The sequence below is a fragment of the Pinus tabuliformis genome, chromosome 2_2, assembly GCF_031772625.1.
Source record: "Pinus tabuliformis cultivar Carrire ecotype Pingquan chromosome 2_2, CPIR1, whole genome shotgun sequence".
In the NCBI taxonomy this organism is placed as follows: domain Eukaryota; kingdom Viridiplantae; phylum Streptophyta; class Pinopsida; order Pinales; family Pinaceae; genus Pinus; species Pinus tabuliformis.
Window position 1 is genome coordinate 1102602683 of NC_142300.1, and position 19716 is coordinate 1102622398.

The window sequence follows — 19716 nt, forward strand, 5'->3', positions numbered from 1 at the left end:
TTTTTTTAATTACCTTTGTTGAACAAAAAAATATCAGCCCCTTGCAACAAACTCTATGAGCTCCTCTTGCTTTCAATCAATGGCAACTTATAAAATTAGGGTCGTTTTTACAATGGCAACACCGACTGCTTGCTATGTTCTGTTACTTGGCTCAACTCTGTATCGGTTGACAAACCTTGATTGAATGTTGTCTATGACTGTCGACTGAGTTTTGTTCACGCTGCCCAGCACATGCTCCAACGCCAAGTGCTATGTTTGTCCGTTGACCAAGCTCTTTTGCAAGTCTGGCTCCACCACTCGACTTTCATGATGCTGTTCAACCTGGTGCACTTCCAGCTCAACCACGATTGTCACGTCTAACGCGTACTGTCTCCTCTACGACTGAACTTTGCAGCGTCCTTCAATTTCTCAAGTGGTTCTTGCCACTCGTGCTCCCTGTGGCCTTGCACAATTGTTGCAGCTGTCCTTCGATGTCCCTCTATGCTGTGTGTTCTCTGCCTATCTATGTTTGTTGAATGCATTTTTGTTTGTAGCCTGTTGGCCTTCTGGCTTCCAAACTCCGTTGACTTGCCCCAAGACCTGCTCGACACCCTAATTGCTGGTCTCGCTGTCTCTTAGGTGATCGCTACAGCGACTGATTCGACCAACTTGATTGGCGGTTGGTTGGCTTTCGGTTTGCCTCCCACCACTCCTGCGCCTTGGCAGCTGTTAGTTGCTTCAGTGACTAGTGAGCCATCAGGCCTGTCGGCCACAACCACAATGGGCCTCATGCCCTTTTTTTCACGTATCGTTTTTTCTTTGCATGAAAAAGAATTGCCCATAAAAAAATCTTCTTGGCCCCTTTTTAAAAAAACTCTCGTTGCCTTATTATTATTATTATTTTTTTCATATGATCCTAGCCAACCTGGTTCCGGTGATCTAATACAAACCCTGATTTGTAATTCTAAGATCGATTCAAAGTTTTAGCTCTGATATAATGTTAGACTTTCCGAACCCAACACCTGGTATTCGATTCCCAACTATTAATAAGCGAAACGAATACACGACTCGATTCCTAACACATAAAAAAATTACTCGATTTGAATCGCACACACATAAATAGATTTATGCCCAATCACCAATTCTTCATTTATAAATTAATCACGGAACCTACTTGGGCTTTTGTGCTAGGGATAATGGCCCAATTGAGAAAATACAATACGATCACCAGCCTCAATGCACTCTCCCGGACCTAGCACACGCTCATTGAAATGCTCTCAATCTTGTGCTACTGTTGGTCTTAACCTCATCACTTCGGCTCAATTTATAACTTTCCTAAGCTAGGATTGACGACCAAAATTAGCTCATCAAGTTAAATTGAAGATAAGTGACATTACTTTAGTTAACTATCCTATGTTTAGCTTTCTCTTCTTGAACTCAAGTACAAGTCATAAATTAAGCTTTCCTTACATGCACATCTCATGCATGTCACATGCAACACATCAACATGCGTGCAACTCACTTGCACACTTTGCATGTGGCATGCAATCTCCTAACGATGCAAATCAAGGTCCTTCTAGTCAAGACACAAGACTAGAAGTACCTTCTGAGCTACAAAGCTCAACAAAAGGTTGGCTCAATGATGGTTGACGGCTCCATGGTATTGATTTTATACAAGGCTGCTACATAAATTTGTTTTATTTTGACTAAAATGCCACAATATTCATAGCATAGCCTCCTTTCAATCCAGTTCGTGGGCCATGATGAGAGACTCTGGATCATGTGAAGGCGACTTTACATAATTTGAAACTATATGCTTTATGTTCACAAGTTAGTCATGCTAGCTATAACTCATGACTCTTCTATTGTATTAACCCATCTTAAGAGTGGATAAAGGTTTATAATAAAACACTGTTTTTTTACCTCCACATGTGCCCTTTAAAACACGTGGAAAAAAAATCATATGGTTGTGGCTTCATATAATCTTTAATCAAGCATGCCTCCTATGGGATATCATGAGATCATAAAGTTGGCGGCTCCCTTCTTCTTGCTTTGGAATAAAAGATTATGATGCAATACCCACCATGCTCGGCTCCTTTCTTCTTGCTTTGGAATAAAAGCTCATGATGCAATACCCACCATGCTCGGCTCCTTTCTTCTTGCTTTGGAATAAAAGCTCATGATGCAATACCCACCATGCTCGCCCCTTCGCAATTACAATATTGGAATAGAATCATATGTTCCCTTTTATTATAAATGGACATATATACATGGTGAAACTTTAGATAAAGGGAAGGGGGTTTATACACTTTAATCCACTATGATATGGTTTCAAATGTCAAGGGGTAAAATGGTTTTTTACCATAAACATTAAGAGCTGTGACCCCTTGTAAACTCCACTATAAATAAAAGTCGATGTAAATAGATCATGAAATGTATGAGTGCCACGCTAGGTTAACCATGAACAACATTATCCACCATAACACAATAAACCCGAAGGCTCCATCAACCAAGATATGTCATCACGAAGAAAAACCAATCCATGATAATCCATCACATGAGCCACCTCAAATCCCATGCTATAAGCTGCCTCAACCACCATCCCAACCTTTTGAAGTATAGGGATCCAAAATTTATTTTGATCAATGAGATTCTATATATAAACCCTCTCTATTGAGCATGAATGCTGAATGATGCAGTAAACAAGAACAAAACAAGCACTATTAACCTTACTTTGTGGAATTCAACTGGAATAGAATATATCTTTGGGCTTGTAGTCTTTGTCTGCCTTCTGACATGATGTCACCTGCCCTAGAGGTCTCTATTGGGTACCTTTTCTTCAATTCAATGCCTTTTGGATATACACTTGATTGATTAACAATCAATAGGGCCATGATAAATGAGTTGGAACATGGGTATTTATTTATCACACTTCGCTCTCTTGTTAAGTTGAAAGTTTAAATATGTAGGTTGAACAGACACGATACACACAAATTTGAGTTGCTTGTAGGTTTGAAAGCTTGTTCCAAGTTGTGCTTGAGTTTAAAACCTTAAAGAGATGTAATTTCGTTTAAGGGATTTTGAAACTTGCTTTAATTCTAATTGCTTAGAGTAAGTGCCATAAAGGCTCCACTATTGGTTATGAAGCTAAGAGATTGGAGTTTAACTTGAAAGTTATGTAATGAAAATTTTACTTTGAAGGGATGTGCATGTTTTTCGTCATTAGGGATTCATCATTATTTTAGAGAATATTTCTGTGACAACCAAATGGAAAAAAAGCTCTGCAGGTGAAGGGGTTTGGATTAAATATTTTTCTTTTGCTTAGTTTGGTATCATAAAGCGTAGTGTGTGTATATTGATGTCTTTAATATTTCTATTTTTATGCTTGCAGAGAAGGGGGTTGATAGATTCCTGGTCAAGGAAAATTGACAATAAGGTGAAAAACAACAATAATTACCTTCAGATTATCTGATCATCACATGGCTGTGTAAGTTGTATGTACTGTTTTGAAAGCTTGTGTGTCCATGTTCCATAGTTCTTTCTACCAGTGGGCTGTTTTTGAGTTCATCATTTGAAATGTTATTCTCTCTTTCTCACGTAGTTTTTTCTACCAGTGGGCTGATTTTGAGTTCAACCTTTAAATTGTTGTTTGGTCTCTTGCTTTACTTTCCCATTAATCGTTGAGGGAAGCTTCTGAGGAGTTTTTAAAGTGCTAGTGATGCTGAAAGAAAATGTGTGTTTGCATGATTTACAGAGTTGTGTCAGCTCCTGGTAAGGTTTTAATAACAGGAGCTTATCTAATTCTTGAGAAGCCAAATCCAGGACTTGTGCTTACCACCACAGCTCGCTTCTATGCCATTGTGAAGCCACTGCGGACTAGCATAGATTCCAGTAGTTGGGCATGGGTACCTTTTTTTGACCCTTCCACTTTTCTTATACTTCTTATCATTTTCACTTTGTCAGTTATGAAAATTGTGGAGCTTCCTTACTTTTTTTGTGAGATATAGCTATTTCCTACTGGGTTTTAAGATTTTAAATTTCCACAGCAAGGTAGAGATTGCTGAGGAAAGGAGAAGCCCAATCACTCCAAAATTAGAATTAAGGACGATGTCAATCAGCAGGATGGCATGACGTTGCAAATAGAAACACCACATTAAAAAATCTGTGATGTAGTTGTTAGAAAGTTCTTAATGATGAAAATTATGCAGGCAATTCTAAAATGTTTTCATATTTTGTTAAGATCTCAATTTGGAATTGACATTTTTCTTATGTACATTGTCATGTCAATGGTCAATATGAAAGATTGATCTACAGCTTTGTTTTTGAAAATTGGTTTCACTTTGTTATTGGTTATATAGAAATTTAAGGAGTTGTCCACATTTGAGTTCCAGTGTTACAGACTGAAAAAACTAGAGTTACAAGTGGCAAAGGGTGTCAATCCCAATGCAAAAACTAGAGTTACAAGTGTCATATCAGCTGAGATGACTGCTGTAGGTGGCGGCCTTGACTCATTGATTGTTCAACGCATATCTTTGTGACTGTTGTGTGTACTCTCTTTGAGGATCAACGTATACTTCTTAAGCACCACGTGGGAATTGAGTGGAGATAAGTGGGAGCAATATTTCACAAAACTTGCAGCCCCAAATTACCATGTAACAGTCCCAAAAGACCATCCCTTCATTACCAGCATGGCACTCGAAAATCAGGCCTGCGTATGAGTTTAAACTGCTAATGAATTGCTTGTGAACTGGAGACGAGCATATTGTGCAACAAATGAGTGGCAACAAAAGATGAATTAACAAGTGGCAAAGGGTGTCAATCCCAATGCAAAAACTAGAGTTACAAGTGTCATATCAGCTGAGATGACTGCTGTAGGTGGCGGCCTTGACTCATTGATTATTCAACGCATATCTTTGTGACTGTTGTGTGTACTCTCTTTGAGGATCAACGTATACTTCTTAAGCACCACGTGGGGATTAAGTGGAGGTAAGTGGGAGCAATATTCCACAAAACTTGCAGCCCCAAATTACCATGTAACATTCCCAAAAGACCGTCCCTTGATTACCAGCATGGCACTCAAAAATCAGGCCTGTGTATGAGTTTAAACTGCTGATATATTGCTTGTGAACTGGCATCCCAGCATATTATGCAACAAATGAGTTCAGTGGGGAACAAAGTGGGGGACAAGCTCTGACACATGTGGCAGTGCTGTCCCCAACTCATCTCTTAGCAAACTCGTGGTAAATGAAATGCAAAACTGGGCTGCGTATAATGCTTGAGGAGACAGCCAGCTGAGTGGATTTTACTGGGGGACAAATGGGAGACAAGGCCTGTCCCATGTGGCAGTGTTTCCCCCCACTCATCTCTAAGTGAACATGTGATCTGATTAAGCTTGCTTTATGAACTCAAATATGCGCTGATTTTTGAAGGATACTTTGATCTGCCAACTAGGCAACTCGACCCCCTTTTACTGCTAGTAAACTCGTGGATCATGGGACGCAACTTTGACTTGTCTAGGTGGCTGCCAAATCAGCCTCGAGCTGCTCTTTGAACTGATCCTTGACTTTATTTTTATTTTCCACCTCATTTCCACTTGGTGACACATTGTGTTCAACATTTATTTATTTTTTTCAAATTTTCCCTACTTTACGCCAATAACATAGGAAAAGTGGGTTTTGAAGGGTTAGAAAACATTTTTTGACTCTAAAAAATGTGTCTTAGGATAATTTTGGGGCTTTGAGGATGAATTTCGAGTAGTCACATACCCCAGACATTTCTTAGGACCACTTATTTGCATCTTTACATAGAAATTAACTAAAAAATCCCGTTTTGTGAGAATTTTTTAATTTAAAAAAATTCATATCTAGACCTGGTCAAATTCCGCAAAACTTTACAGATGACCTAGCATGGTAATATACATCAACTCTAGACACTAGGACAAACTCAAGGCCCCACCTTTAAGTCGCACTCCAGCTATGGGGGTAGCTATGAGTGAAAAAATGCAGCTAGTTATTCGTCATTAAAAATGTGAATAATTAGCAAATTGAAAAAAACACTCTAGAGTGGACTCACTTGATGGTAAGGCCCCAAGTTACCTAAGTTGTTACAAAGCTTTTTTCGTCATGCTAGTGACATTTTTACAATTCTCGGCAAGGTTGCAAAATTTGAGAACATAATGTAAAGAGAGGAGAGAAAAAGGGGCTAGAATAGTGTTGCAGGAACCGTCCCTCCCCCAAGGATGCAAAGGCAGGTCTGTGTTGCATATGGATCCACCACCGATCCTTCGGTAGAACTGCGGATCGGAAAATCGGATTCGCGGTTCCTCCTTTTTTTGGCGATTCCTGCAAAATTGGATTTGTGGGGACCCGATCCGCGGATCCGGAAAGGATCGGGTGCGGATTTGTAGAGGTTCGGGCGTGTATCCACTGCGGATTGCGAGCGGATCCGAGAGCAGGTGGACGGTTCCGCGAGGCTTTTTTTTATTTTTTTTGTTTTTGGAAATTTGGAACTGTTCTGTGAGGAACTACACTTTCCGGATACTCCCAAGGTGCCCCTAGATGCTCCCTAGACGCATCCTAGATGCTTCCTAATGGTAATGTTAAATTCCTAAAGTAAAAGTGACATTCTCCTTTATCTTTCATTTCCATCATTTTACTTAAATTTTTAACATTACCATGAAATGACTCAGGATGTTTGAGAGTGGTTCTGACCTCATTAGACTTCATATGGAGAAAATAGAATTTCATATCCCATTCAAAATTCAGCGGACTTAACAATTTTCAAGATCAATGGGATTGTGGCATTTCATTGGATTATATCATGTATGAGGGCATGTGATTGGCATTTAATCAAGAGCAACAAGCCCTATATGTACCTCAGGGTTGGTGTTATTGATTGTTGAACTCCTTTTTCATGGCCTTAGCAATTATGTACCCTTCACTCAAGTCAAAATCATTGACCAGGCATGTTAAGTTTTCTCTACCATATTATAAGGCTTGGATTAAGCTATTTGATCAAAATTAGACAATGTTGACTAAAATCCCTATAGAATTGAAGTAGAGGCAAAGGCTAGACAAGAGAAGCGGAATCTAGATTGTAGATGGTTGATGCTGGAACAATTAATCATTGAGGTACAATGGATGCCATATCTATCTTGATTTATGTAAAAATATGCATGTTTTTATGTCTTCTGCAACTAATTTGGTATTTTGGATGTTTTTTCAATATAAATGCAATATATATATATATATATATAGTAGACGCTTCCGAGATGCTTCGCTTCCTAGATTTTTGGAAAATGACGCTTCCATTCTTTATCTTTCATTTCCATCCTTTCACTTAGATTTTTAACATTACCATGAAATGACTCAGGATGTTTGAGAGTGGTTCCAACCTCGTCAGACTTCATATGGAGAAAATAGAATTTCATATCCCATTCAAAATTCAATAGACTTAACAGTTTTCAAGATCAATGGGATTGTGGCATTTCATTGGATTATATCATGTATGAGGACGTGATTAGCATTTAATCAAGAGCAACAAGCCCTATATGTACCCCAGGGTTGGTGTTATTGATTGTTGAACTCCTTTGTCGTGGCCTTAGCAATTATGTACCCTTCACTCAAGTCAAAATCATTGATCAGATATGTTAAGCTTTCTCTACCATATTATAAGGCTTGGATTAAGCTGTTTGATCAAAATTAGGCAATGTTGGCTAAAATCCCTATAGAATTGAAGTAGAATCAAAGGCTAGGCAAGAGAAGAGGAATCTAGGTTGTAGATGGTTGATGCTAAAATAATTAATCATTGATGTACAATGGATGCGATATCTATCTTGATTTATGTAAAGATATGCATGTTTTCATGTCTTCTACAACTAATTTGGTATTTTGGATGTTTTTTTTAATATAAATGCAAAAAAGTACAATATACAATATATATATATATATATATATATATATATATATATATTAGACGCTTCGCTTCCTAGATCTTTGGAAAATGATGCTTCTGCATCTCCGCTTCCAAAAAATGTCCCCGCTTCATGCAACATTGGGCTAGAATGTCCTATTGACTTCTGGAATTCTGAAAAAAGTTGATGTGTACTTTATGTCTTGGGCTATGGAGTCTTCATAACATCTGCTAAGTGCAACTCAACAGTCAACAGGGTCATTATTGAATCATCGTATGGGGCATGGCTGATTTTCACCATATGGTTGAACAAATACATGTTGGAAACACTGAGAGGAGGGTGAATTGATATTTCTTTCAATTGTTAATTAGCCAGATAAGATTTTTCTTTGATTAGAAGCACAATATACCAGAACACATAAATAATAAAAATAATTTTATTAATAAAGTGAGGACTCCAATCCTCTTCGATCTGTACAACAAAATTTCCAACTTCTTCAAGGTTCCAACCTTGAATTAGGACTTCAATCCTCAAATATCAGTCAAGGCTCCAACCTGATCTCTCACAAGGCTCCAACCTTGTATGAGGACTCCGATCCTCTACTATAAATCCTGGCTCCAACCTGGTCTCTCTCAAGGCTCCGACCTTGAATGAGTACTCCAATCCTCTGAATCTAATTCAGGCTCCAACCTTTTCAAAGTACTAAGGTATCTCAAAGGTGTTCCCGGATCTCTTCAATGGCTACTCCAAAGTCACTTCTTCACACTTTGAGGTCTTGTCAAAGTTTTGCTCCAAAAAACACTTCTTCACTCTTCAAGGCTTTCTCAAACGACGCTCCAAGTCTGTTTCAACAAATAATTTCAAAGACTGCTGCAACAAAGGCTATAAGGTCTGCTAAAAAAGATCTTCAAGTTGCTCCAAAACATCTGCTTCGAAAACTCTCCAACTCTGCTCAAGAAGGTTCAATATTATTCCAACAGGGTGATCCAAAAAACATTTGCAATAGGCCTCAAAAATTCCTCCTAAGAAGCTGATTCAAAGTTGCTCAAGGCTCTGATCAAAGTCTGCTCAAGGAATGACTGCTTCAAGATCTCCAAAAGCTGTTCAAAAGGTTCTTTAATAAGTGCTCAGAATTTCCTCATAGCTGCTTCAGGGTTTTCTTCAAAGATCACTTTTAAAACCTGATTCAAGTCCTTCAGATTTAGTCCATGGTCTGCTCCAAGAAATTACTTCAAGCATGTTCCAAGAATTCTCCAAGTTACAGGGGCTAGTCCGAGGAAGGTTAGATTGAATTGCATAGACCACAGTCCGAATTTGCACAGAAATCACAGGTCCGAGCTTCAGAGATCACAGGTCGAATTGTCACAGAGATCACAGGTTGAGTCTGCTCCAATTTCAGGCCAAATTTTGTTCTTATTACAGGTTGAATTTAGGTTTAATTGTTGGCTGAATTTAGGTCCAATTCAGGCCGAATTTAGGCCAAGTTCTAGGCAAGAAATGAGGTGAAGTTTAAGTCGCATTTGGTCCTCCAGAATAGGCAAAGTCTGCTTCAAAAATATCTTCAGAAATAAACCATAACCATAGAAAACTAGAACCAAAAATCCTTCTTCACTTTTCCGTAGAGTTCATGAGATATGAACCTCTATTCTTCCTCAGACCTGACCTCCTCTGCAGCTGAACACAATCAGTCCATAGCTTATCAAACATAGGCAAATTTTCTCATGCACAGATTCCCTGAATAAATGGTTCCCATGAGGAAGGAAATCCATTGAGAGTCAGTGTAACTAGCTCTGTGTCATCAATGTTATATCCAATGGCTGCAAGGTCATCTCTGATCTGGGAGACTCACAAGATACGAGACAAAAGAATTTGATCTAGTCATCATGACATTATGGAGATGATTTCTCAAGGATAACTTCCTATTAGCTATGTTGATCTCATACAATCCTATCAGAGCATCATATACTTCCTTGGCAGTCTTCAATGCAACAACATGAGGAATCAAGTGGTCCTTTATGGCTAAGTCTCCTGGTTCATCTGTTTTCAATGATCAAGTTCGAAATTTGCCGAATTTGAAGGGATGACGAATAAATTCGTTCTTGAAATTCAGTGAAATAATAAGTATGTAATTCTTAGTTAAAATCATGCTTCAATTTAACTACAAGTTTATTATTTTCGACGAAAATTTCCTATCTAAATTCAATAATGTTCTTTATGGAATCCGACTCAAAATAATATGGTTTGAGCACAAGGAATATAATATTTATGGCAAAAAATGGCTGCAAAATATGCTTTCTTTGCTATTACTTTCTCCAACACCGTTGGACGGATTGTGCAGCAATGTCCGTGGAAATCACTGTGCTGGTGCTAGGCCACGACACACAATGTGTGCAATTCCCTAGCAAGCCCATCAAAATGGAGAAGCTATTGCACTAAATTTAAGGCATAAATGGTAATATGAAGATGGATGACAATGGAGGCTCGTCTTAGTTTTATTGATTGTGAATCAATTATTTATAATAGTGGCTTGGCTTATAAATCATATAGGCTATTGATTAATTTAAACTATGTATTTAAAAAAATATTTATATTTATATAATTTTATAAAACTTGATAAACTTTATTAATTTTATTATTTGTAATATATATATTTATTCGAACTTAATGTCAAACATTATTAAAGGTTTATAGATAGATGATTTTTTTACAAATATTTTTGTTGTCGAATTCGAATACGAACCCGAATCAAGTGACTATGCTTTATGGAATCTACCAAGATTCTCTTCACCTTGGCTTCATTCTTCTTATACTTGGCTTTCTCCTCAGTTCCCTTTTGCTTTGGAATGACTTTCGCTGCATGATCCTAAAGCAAATTCTCTTCCAAGATAAGGAGTATCCTGGTCTTCCAAGATCCGAAGTTGATGGCACCATCTAACTTGACTTAAACTCCAAGACTTGGTGCCATTTTGACAAGAGATCCAAAAACAATCAAGCTACTGAACACTTGTCTCTTAGGTTGACTTCAATGGCTGCTCTTTCAACAAAGCTCTGAGACCATGTTGAATTTTATACAACGTACATAGTAGAATTCTATTTTTTTGCCAAATAATTACTTCCTAATGATTTTACACAATATTCTTATGCCGCTGATATCATTGAGCAATTACACGTAGAAAATATCAATAGTAAATGTAGTGGAAACAATAAAGATCATAGAAAGACAGACATGCACAATAGAGACAATCTTTTTACCCTGGGATACCCAAAGCTGGGAGAAAACCCAACAACTTTTTCTTTAGAAGAAATTATTCTTGAGCAAGGTTTACAAATCCAATTTGTTTGTAAAGCTGTGCCAATATCCAAGTAAAAAGTACCAGTCAAACTTGGTCAAACTCTAGCAAGTCAATGCTGGTCAAACCAACCAAAACAACCAAAAATCAATGCTGGTCAAATAGTCAACATGTGGTCAAGTTCAGCCTTGCGGTGGAAGTACGACCCTGCAGCGTACGATCAACTCCTGTGGCTGCAGTCAACTCCTGCGGTTTGTGGTCAACTCTTGCAGCCTGTGTTCAACTTGCGGCCTAGTCAAATCTTAGTCAAGTAGCTTGGTCAACAATCAACTCGTCCTCCTTTTCCCCACACGTGCGGTTGTCTAAGAGACCTTAGAAAGATGAAGAAGATGACTCGCTTGGTGGAGAAAAAGGAGATGTCACATCATTTATATATACTAGTCAAATGGGGGGTGAATTAAAGGGACACACCCTTTCATGAGCTTGGCCAACTTGGTGGCCCCAATTTTTTTTTATTTTATTTTAATTTTCATAGGCTGACTTGGAGATCTATTTGGCATGCGGCAATACCTCCTGATGCTACACAAAAAATCAACAACTCATGCCTCCATGATTGCTCCCCCTTTTCATGGTACCATGGCTATGGTTATCTTCCTTGAAGTCTTTCCCATGCCATGATCACCTTTATCACATGCATCTATGGATTTATGGGTCTACTTGTGAAATGTCCTTCCCCTTGGGGGATGGAAGCACCTAATAGGGTTAGTTGCATAATCATCGCTAACACAGGTGTGGTAACTCGCCTACAAATGTAGAGCTAGAAAGAAATTTGAAGGCATGGTTTGTGTGAACTATTTTTGTTGCCCTAACATTGACTATGGTCCACTATGATAATTTAATGGTTTTTGTCCCTAATGATGTTGTTCTCTCTTGATCTTGAGGGTATGTCTCAAGTGGTTCATTGCGCATGCATTAGAGTTCCTTTGAGGGATGGCTTGATACCTTTCCAGAGCCACCCAAAGGATGTCTAGCTTAGTTTGAGAACACATATGACTTTGCAGCCCCAACATTGCCCTCCTAAGATGAGTGTTGGGATTTCAAGAGTCTCCAAATGGTTGTATGCCCCTTGCTACACCTCTAGACATTGAAACAGTAATCCAAGAAGCCAAGTTATTGGCTTGATTGATGATGTGCCTAGATGGACCCAGAACGCGCCTAGGCTGGCCTTGACCCTGTTTGATGGGCTTTGCCTTGTTCTGTAGCCAAGATGATGATGGAGACCACTGAGATGGTTTGAGAGGGCTAGCGCACCATGATTTAATGCCAACGCTTGCTCTTGGTGTTGCCACGTCACCCATGCATGCCCTAGAAGGGTGATGTTAGCCTTCTTGATGATGGCCACGTGGTGGAGGAGTTGTTACTTCGAGATGTACCCATGCACTTTGGCACTCTTGGACCCACTTTATCACTACTTTGTTTTGGAAGATGACATCATGTTGGAGAGCCTTTCCTCCCACACGTGTGGAGGATTTATGATGTATTTCTTTTGTTTTATTATTTTGTAAAGCTATCTTCAAGTCGACTTGTGACCTTTAGGCTAGTTGAATGTTACAAGCAAACTTTTAGGGCTTCTGGCTGTAAATTTGTGAAACGTGACTCGGTTGCCCTCATATAAATAGAGGGAGGTCACTTTCACTCATTCATCATCGCACACATTCCTCTCTTGTCTCTTGAGCAAGTGCGCACTAGTTCTCTTTTCTTTTGCTCTTGGTTGCTATGGATGAATGAAGGAGTGAATTGTTTTGGGAGGGATATTTTTGCATGGAGAGACTATCTTTGGATTAATGAAATGATTCTTGATTGAATGGTGTAAGTTTATTGTCATTTTTCTCCCATTAAATTGGAATTTATTGAAATTAGGTTTTCTATTAAAAAGTGCAAAATCTTTTATGACTTGTTTGTATATGTTATGCAAAATTTGTCATTTAAAAATCCATCAATGGAACTATTTGCATGCATCATTTGACCTTAAATCTCTTACTACAAGAAAGTTGTTAGGGTTTCTAAGAGAAGATATTTAGTTTTCCACCCTCTTCATCAAGGTCCTTCTATCATTGACCTTGCCATTTTTGACTCCATAGCCCAATTGAATAGAGGCACTAGTCTAGTTGTGAGATCACCTTGTAAATTTACCTCTTTTCCTTGTTTCTTGGTAACTAGGGTTAGAGTTTGGTCTAAATCTTCATTTTATAACAATTTTACATCTATATGTTATTGTTATATTGGTTGGAATTACATTTAATAAGTTTGAAAAGGCAAAATCTAGCTTTAATTGCATATTTTACCCCTAAAAATAGGGCTGACATCTATATGTTTATTGCTGTCATATGCATTTTGAGCCATTAAAAATTTAAAGTTGACCTATCCCTTGCTTACCTCTCTTATAGCCTCAAGTCATTTGTTGATTTTATCATTTTGAAGCTATTTGTTTGCTGTTATATGCTATTGCATGTTGTAAATCTACATACCATAAAAACCTAGTTTATAACAACCCTCTTTTAGTCTATTGGGGTTGGTGGAAAGTGTATTTGAACACTTGTGACTATTATCACCTCTCCCATAACCATTGGACTCTTATCACCTCTGAACCCTCTTTTGTTGAAGATTTGTTTAGTTGATTTCATTTGCAGGTCTCTTAAAGAGCCACTTGACTTGGAATCTTAGTCATGTAAGTTCTATGCCTTGGTCGGGAAGCCTTTGTTTCTGGGGATAACATCCACCACTAAATAGAAGGAGAGAGGCCACTAAGGTGACTGTGGTGGCTGATCTCATTGTTACCATAAGACATAGGTTTCCTTTTGTGGCTTGTGTAGCTTTGCAAAAGGAGATTTTGTGGTATTAGGACTAACTCTAAATGGATCTAGTGCAAGGTGTCGCCCACCCATCAAAATAACTCCCAACTTTAGTAAAGTAGCTAGAGCCACTTGCAAGTCTCTTAAAGAGCCACTTGACTTGGAATCTTAGTCATGTAAGTTCTAAGCCTTGGTCGGGAAGCCTTCAATTCTGGGGATAACATCCACCACTAAATAGAAGGAGAGAGGCCACTAAGGTGACTGTGGTGGCTGATCTCATTGTTACCATAAGATGTAGGTTTCCTTTTGTGGCTTTTGTAGCTTTGCAGAAGGCCTGCTAGATTTTGTGGTATTAGGACTAACTCTAAATGGATCTAGTGCAGGGTGTCACCCCCCCATCAAACTAACTCCCAACTTTAGTAAAGTGGCTAGAGTTTTATGTGGAGTTTTTCTCCTTTGACTTTAGATTGTAGGAGAGCAGGGCTCCCTAGCTCATATGTCCCATTATGGTGCTCGATGACTTTGGTAGTGAGTTAGAGCCCTGGTTGCCCCTTTTGCCCTCAGTGATCAATACCAAGAGACTTTGACATCATCCTCATTTCTTCCTGTTTCTTGATCAACACTGAGATGTCTAGTCTTGTATTCTCACTTTGTATCACTACACCTATAACACTATTATATGTCTTTTGGGTTTGGTTATAGTTACACCTAATGATTAGCTTAGCTAGACACTAATTTAGACTGCACTTTTCCTTTCACTTTCTTTATCATACTTTCAACATTACCGAGGAGCTTCTTTTGCACTCTCACAATGTATTCAAATTGGATGTATCTTTTAGTCCCATTGCCCTAATTTTGTGGTCATTTGTTAGACATTGATAAAATTATCTTATCTTATCTTAGTGCCACATGTCCAGATATTTTGGAGGTTCTTATTTTTTTTGGCCTAAATTCAATTGTCACTGGGGCGCTTTCTCTAGGCATTGTAGATTTTGTTGAGTGTTGCCTTGCCTTTAAAGACTTTTTTGAAAGGCTCTTTTTTTTTTCCAACTTGATCCCCTGGTTAGCCATATATAGTTACATGGCCATTTTACCCTCTTTACCTCTTATTTTATACTTTTAGTACTAGTATTCGACTACACAAGCCTGTCTAGTAGCATTAGAACGAAAAATCTAGTTTATGTTTCTCGTTACCATCAATTAGACATATATAATCACTAATGCCAATAAAATCTACTTTTTATCTGGTGCTTGACAATGACATAAGGATTGGAGATATTGGATCAAATTGTGGGGTGATTGTACCTTGAAGAATTATGGACCTGTTACCCACCAATGGTGGGTGACCCTTATGATTTTTTTTTTCTCCTATTCATCTCTTCTAGACGACAACTAGTAGCCCCTGAGAGCCACTTTGTAGCCGATGTGAAGTGCCATTCATATCTCACCATCTACATCAATCATATATTTCCTTGCTCACTTGTCAAGAACACATTTTGCACTCTCACAATGTATTCAAATTGGATGTATCTTTTAGTCCCATTGACCTAATTTTGTGGTCATTTGTTAGGCATCGATAAAATTATCTTATCTTATCTTAGTGCCACATGTCCAGATATTATTGGAGATTCTTATATTTTTTGGCCTAAATTCAATTGTCACTAGGGCGCTCTCTCTAGGCATTGTAGATTTTGTTGAGTGTTGCCTTGCCTTTAAAGACTTTTTTGAAAGGCTTTTTTTTGTTTTTTTCCAACTTGATTCCTTGGTTAGCCATATATAGTTACATGGCCATTTTACCCTCTTTACCTCTTATTTTATACTTTCGGTACTAGGATTCGACTACACATGCTTGTCTAGTAGCATTAGAACGAAAAATCTAGTTTATTTTTCTAATTATTAGACATACATGATCACTAATGCCAATAAATCTACTTTTTATCTGGTTCTTGACATTGCCATAAGGATTGGAGATATTGGATCAAATTGTGAAGTGATTGTATCTCGAAGGATTATGGACCTGTTACCCACCAATGGTGGGTGACCCTTATGATTTTTTTTTCTCCTTTTCATCTCTTCTAGACGAAAACTAGTAGCCCCTGAGAGCCTTTTTGTAGCCGATGTGAAGTGTGATTCATATCTCCACCATCTACATCAATCATATATTTCCTTGCTCACTTGTCACGAACACATTTTGCACTCTCACAATGTGTTCAAATTGGATGTATATTTAGTCCCATTGACCTAATATGTGGTCATTTGTTAGGCATTGATAAAATTATCTTATCTTATCTTAGTGCCACATGTCCAAATATTATTAGAGGTTCTTATATTTTTTGGCCTAAATTCAATTGGCATTGGGGCGCTCTCTCTAGGCATTGTAGATTTTGTTGAGTGTTTCCTTGCCTTTAAAGACTTTTTTGAAAGGCTTTTTTTTTCCAACTTGATCCCCTGTTTAGCCATATATAGTTACATGGCCATTTTACCCTCTTTACCTCTTATTTTATACTTTCGGTACTAGGATTCATCATTCTACTACACAAGCCTGTCTAGTAGCATTAGAACGAAAAATCTAGTTTATTTTTCTAATTACCATCAATTAGACATACATAATCACTAATGCCAATAAAATCTACTTTTTATCTGGTGCTTGACAATGACATAAGGATTGGAGATATTGGATCAAATTGTGAGGTGATTGTACCTCGAAGAATTATGGACCTGTTACCCACCAATGGTGGGTGACCCTTATGAAGTTTTTCTCTCCTATTCATCTCTTCTAGGCTACAACTAGTAGCCCCTGAGAGTCACTTTGTAGCCGATGTGAAGTGCCATTCATATCTCCACCATTTACATCAATCATATATTTCCTTGCTCACTTGTCAAGAGCACATTTTGGAAGGTGGGCTTCTGATCAAAAGGTACTTTACTCATTTTGTAGTTGGATGCTCATGCTTGTTTGTATTTAGGAATTTTGACATGGATTATGGTGTAACTTGGAATAAAGAAGGGTCTTGGTCGTAGTCTTGTTCCCTCACCTTAAATGGGGGTTTAATTTTCAATCCTAGTTTAGTGGGACCTCCCCTATTGGTCCATGGCTTTAGGAAGGGGCACAACTTGGGAAACCATGATTGAGATAACATAGCCCCATCCATCCTTATTCCATACTTACCACTTTCCATCTCACATCATGAGCCCCTATTTCACCTCCCTTCTTCGAGTCAATTGACCATTGGTTCTTTGAGAGTTGGCACCTACACATCCTCCTACCTGGGTATGGCCTGGAAATGCATCCTGGGAGGTTGTTTCAGCTAAAAAAAAAGAAAGAGCATATGATGGCCCAAGAAAAACAAAAGAAAATTCAAAATGCAAAAGATGGTTGGGACTTACCAATTAGTGCGTGGGCAAAAGCCAAGCATGAGCTCTACTTCTATGATATGGCTGTCACCTGGGTTCTAGGCCAATGTTACTCTATCTCATAGAAGGCAAAGAACCCTTGCATGTCCCAACCCTTGATGGGCAATGAACTGTCCCATCTTGTAGGGGGTGATAATTGCTATTCATCATATAAAGCAAGCTCTCATTCCTCGAGCTATGAGCAATAATATAAAGAAAAAATCAATAAAAAATAAAAGACTGAAAGAAAATGCTGAAGTAACTCATGCATCCACGATTGCTCCCTCCTCACATCTATAGACCCAGGATGAGGTATTCCATCATAGCTAGTCCCTTTGACCGTGGAAGTTATCCATGGAGTTCTTTCCCCCTCCGTTCCATCATTATTCACATGGAAACTGTCAATTGAAGGGTGACTAGGGACATGCCACTTCCCTTTGGGGTTTCGGAACTCCTAATAATATCGTCTATTAGCCACTCTTACCTAGGGAGGTAACACTATATGTAAATAAGGCCCCAATTTTGGAAGAGAAGCCACATATGAAGTGTCATTATGCCCATTTCTTTCAAGCTTGGTTCACTTAGATGCAATAATGATTAATGTACTTGATGATGAAATTTGTAGCACTAGATATTGTGTGTAATTGGCAGGTGGTTCCATCTATAGGTCTGGGCAACTTAATTGGGGTCCAGGTCCTTTAGAGGGACATATTGACACCCACAGGTGATGTGTTGAGAGCCATGGGACTCCAGACAATTGTAGAGCATCATTCATAGCCATGTGCACCTTTAGTACCCACAAAGTTCCTGCATTTGCTTTATTCTTCACGGATGATGCACCTCGACCATGATGCCCCCAACCGACTTAGCATTTTTCTAATGATATTGCACTCGAAAACACAAGTTTTTGAGCAAACCTTCCTGCAAAACCACTAAGGAAACAGTCTTGAAATTTTTTCAGATATGGAACTAGGGCAAACTAGGGCAAAAAAGGCCAACTCTAGGCTAAACAAGGCTAGCATTGAGGGAAGAGGAGGCTAGGAGGACGGATCAGGGATCAAGGAGGCAAGAGGAGACCGAGAAAGGCTAACACTGGAGGAGGAGAACCTCAAAAGGCTGGACGCTGGCCAAAAAGGGGCAAACAACTAGGGTTTAGTGGCTAAAAAGCCCACGGCTAGCCATAAGGCAGCCGTCTAGGGTCTCATGGGGGGCTGAGTCTCAAAAAGTCCACTGCTAAGCCACTTAAAGCCTCAAAACCCCAACGCAGAGGTTTGAAGGGAGGGTTGAGGCGCTTGGAGGCTACGACCTACCTCCAAGAGGCTAGAAAGGCTGACGCAGGGGGTTATTAGGCTAACACTGACTAAGAGAAGGAGGACGTTGGCCCTCAAGGGGTTGGATCTGCGCTCGGGAGGCCTAAAAAGTGAAACCCTCACTTCAGAATTTTTTTTCTTCCTCTAGATCTGAATTTTGCTGCAAAAACTTTAGTGTGTAGCCTTGTAAAATTTTCTAAAAACTAGATCTTACCCTCAAGGGCCTAGATCTCGCTCTACTTCAGCTTGATCTCTTGTTTCAACTTGAAAATATGAAAATAAAACACCCAAACCCCAAATATATACAAGAATTCTTAAAACCTCAAAATCCAAGTTAGCAAAAATAATTTACAAATTATATATCAAAATTATTCACAAAATTACAAAATATTGAAGCGTTTTAATTTTTTTCTTTTTTTTGAGAAAAATATTTTAATCGCTATTTTATTTGATAAATGGCTAAAAACACCTAAGAAATCCCATGCACACTATGGCTTTAGCGAAGATTTAAACCACAATATAAATATTCAGGATCCAAGGAAAATGATCATTACTCACAATTTCTGAACTTGGAGACCAAGGATTGAAGTACTTGTAAACACTATGTATTTATCTCTAAATAATCATATATTAGCACAACATAGGAAAATCCGTAGTCAGTACATACCACAAATCAATGAACATGGACACCTCGAGTTGCACCCAAAAGTCGTTATTATGATAGAAAAAATAGTTCCTAGTGGGACAATAGTTTACATAATTGCTTCAACAACAATTTCTTAGCTGAAAATCAGATGGCTAGAGACTCAAATGACTCTCTAATTTATAGATAAATCCTCCAAGTGGAAAAATAACAACTAGTTTCTTTGATCCTTGTCAAAATGATCTCGACTGTTGAAAAATATTTGATCATCTTTTAATCCTAGCTGTTGAATTTTTTTATTTTTTATATTTGAGAAATTTTCGAATTTATCATTTAA

The 19716-nt window shown here is 38.4% G+C and overlaps 1 protein-coding gene across 3 annotated transcripts in view; it reads left to right on the forward strand.

Annotated features, from left to right (window-relative positions):
- Positions 1-19716, forward strand: part of LOC149197234 (phosphomevalonate kinase, peroxisomal-like) — a 304989-nt gene that overhangs the window by 39868 nt on the left and 245405 nt on the right. For 2 of the 3 annotated variants that reach the window (XM_089405783.1, XM_089405784.1), the window contains exons 2-3: positions 3371-3466; positions 3734-3884. In XM_089405783.1, coding sequence (XP_089261909.1) covers positions 3459-3466; positions 3734-3884 — 159 coding nt within the window. In that variant the 5' untranslated portion in view covers positions 3371-3458. Of the gene's footprint in view, positions 1-3370; positions 3467-3722; positions 3885-19716 lie in introns of those variants that run through there. The other variant, XM_089405782.1, reaches the window with a different exon arrangement.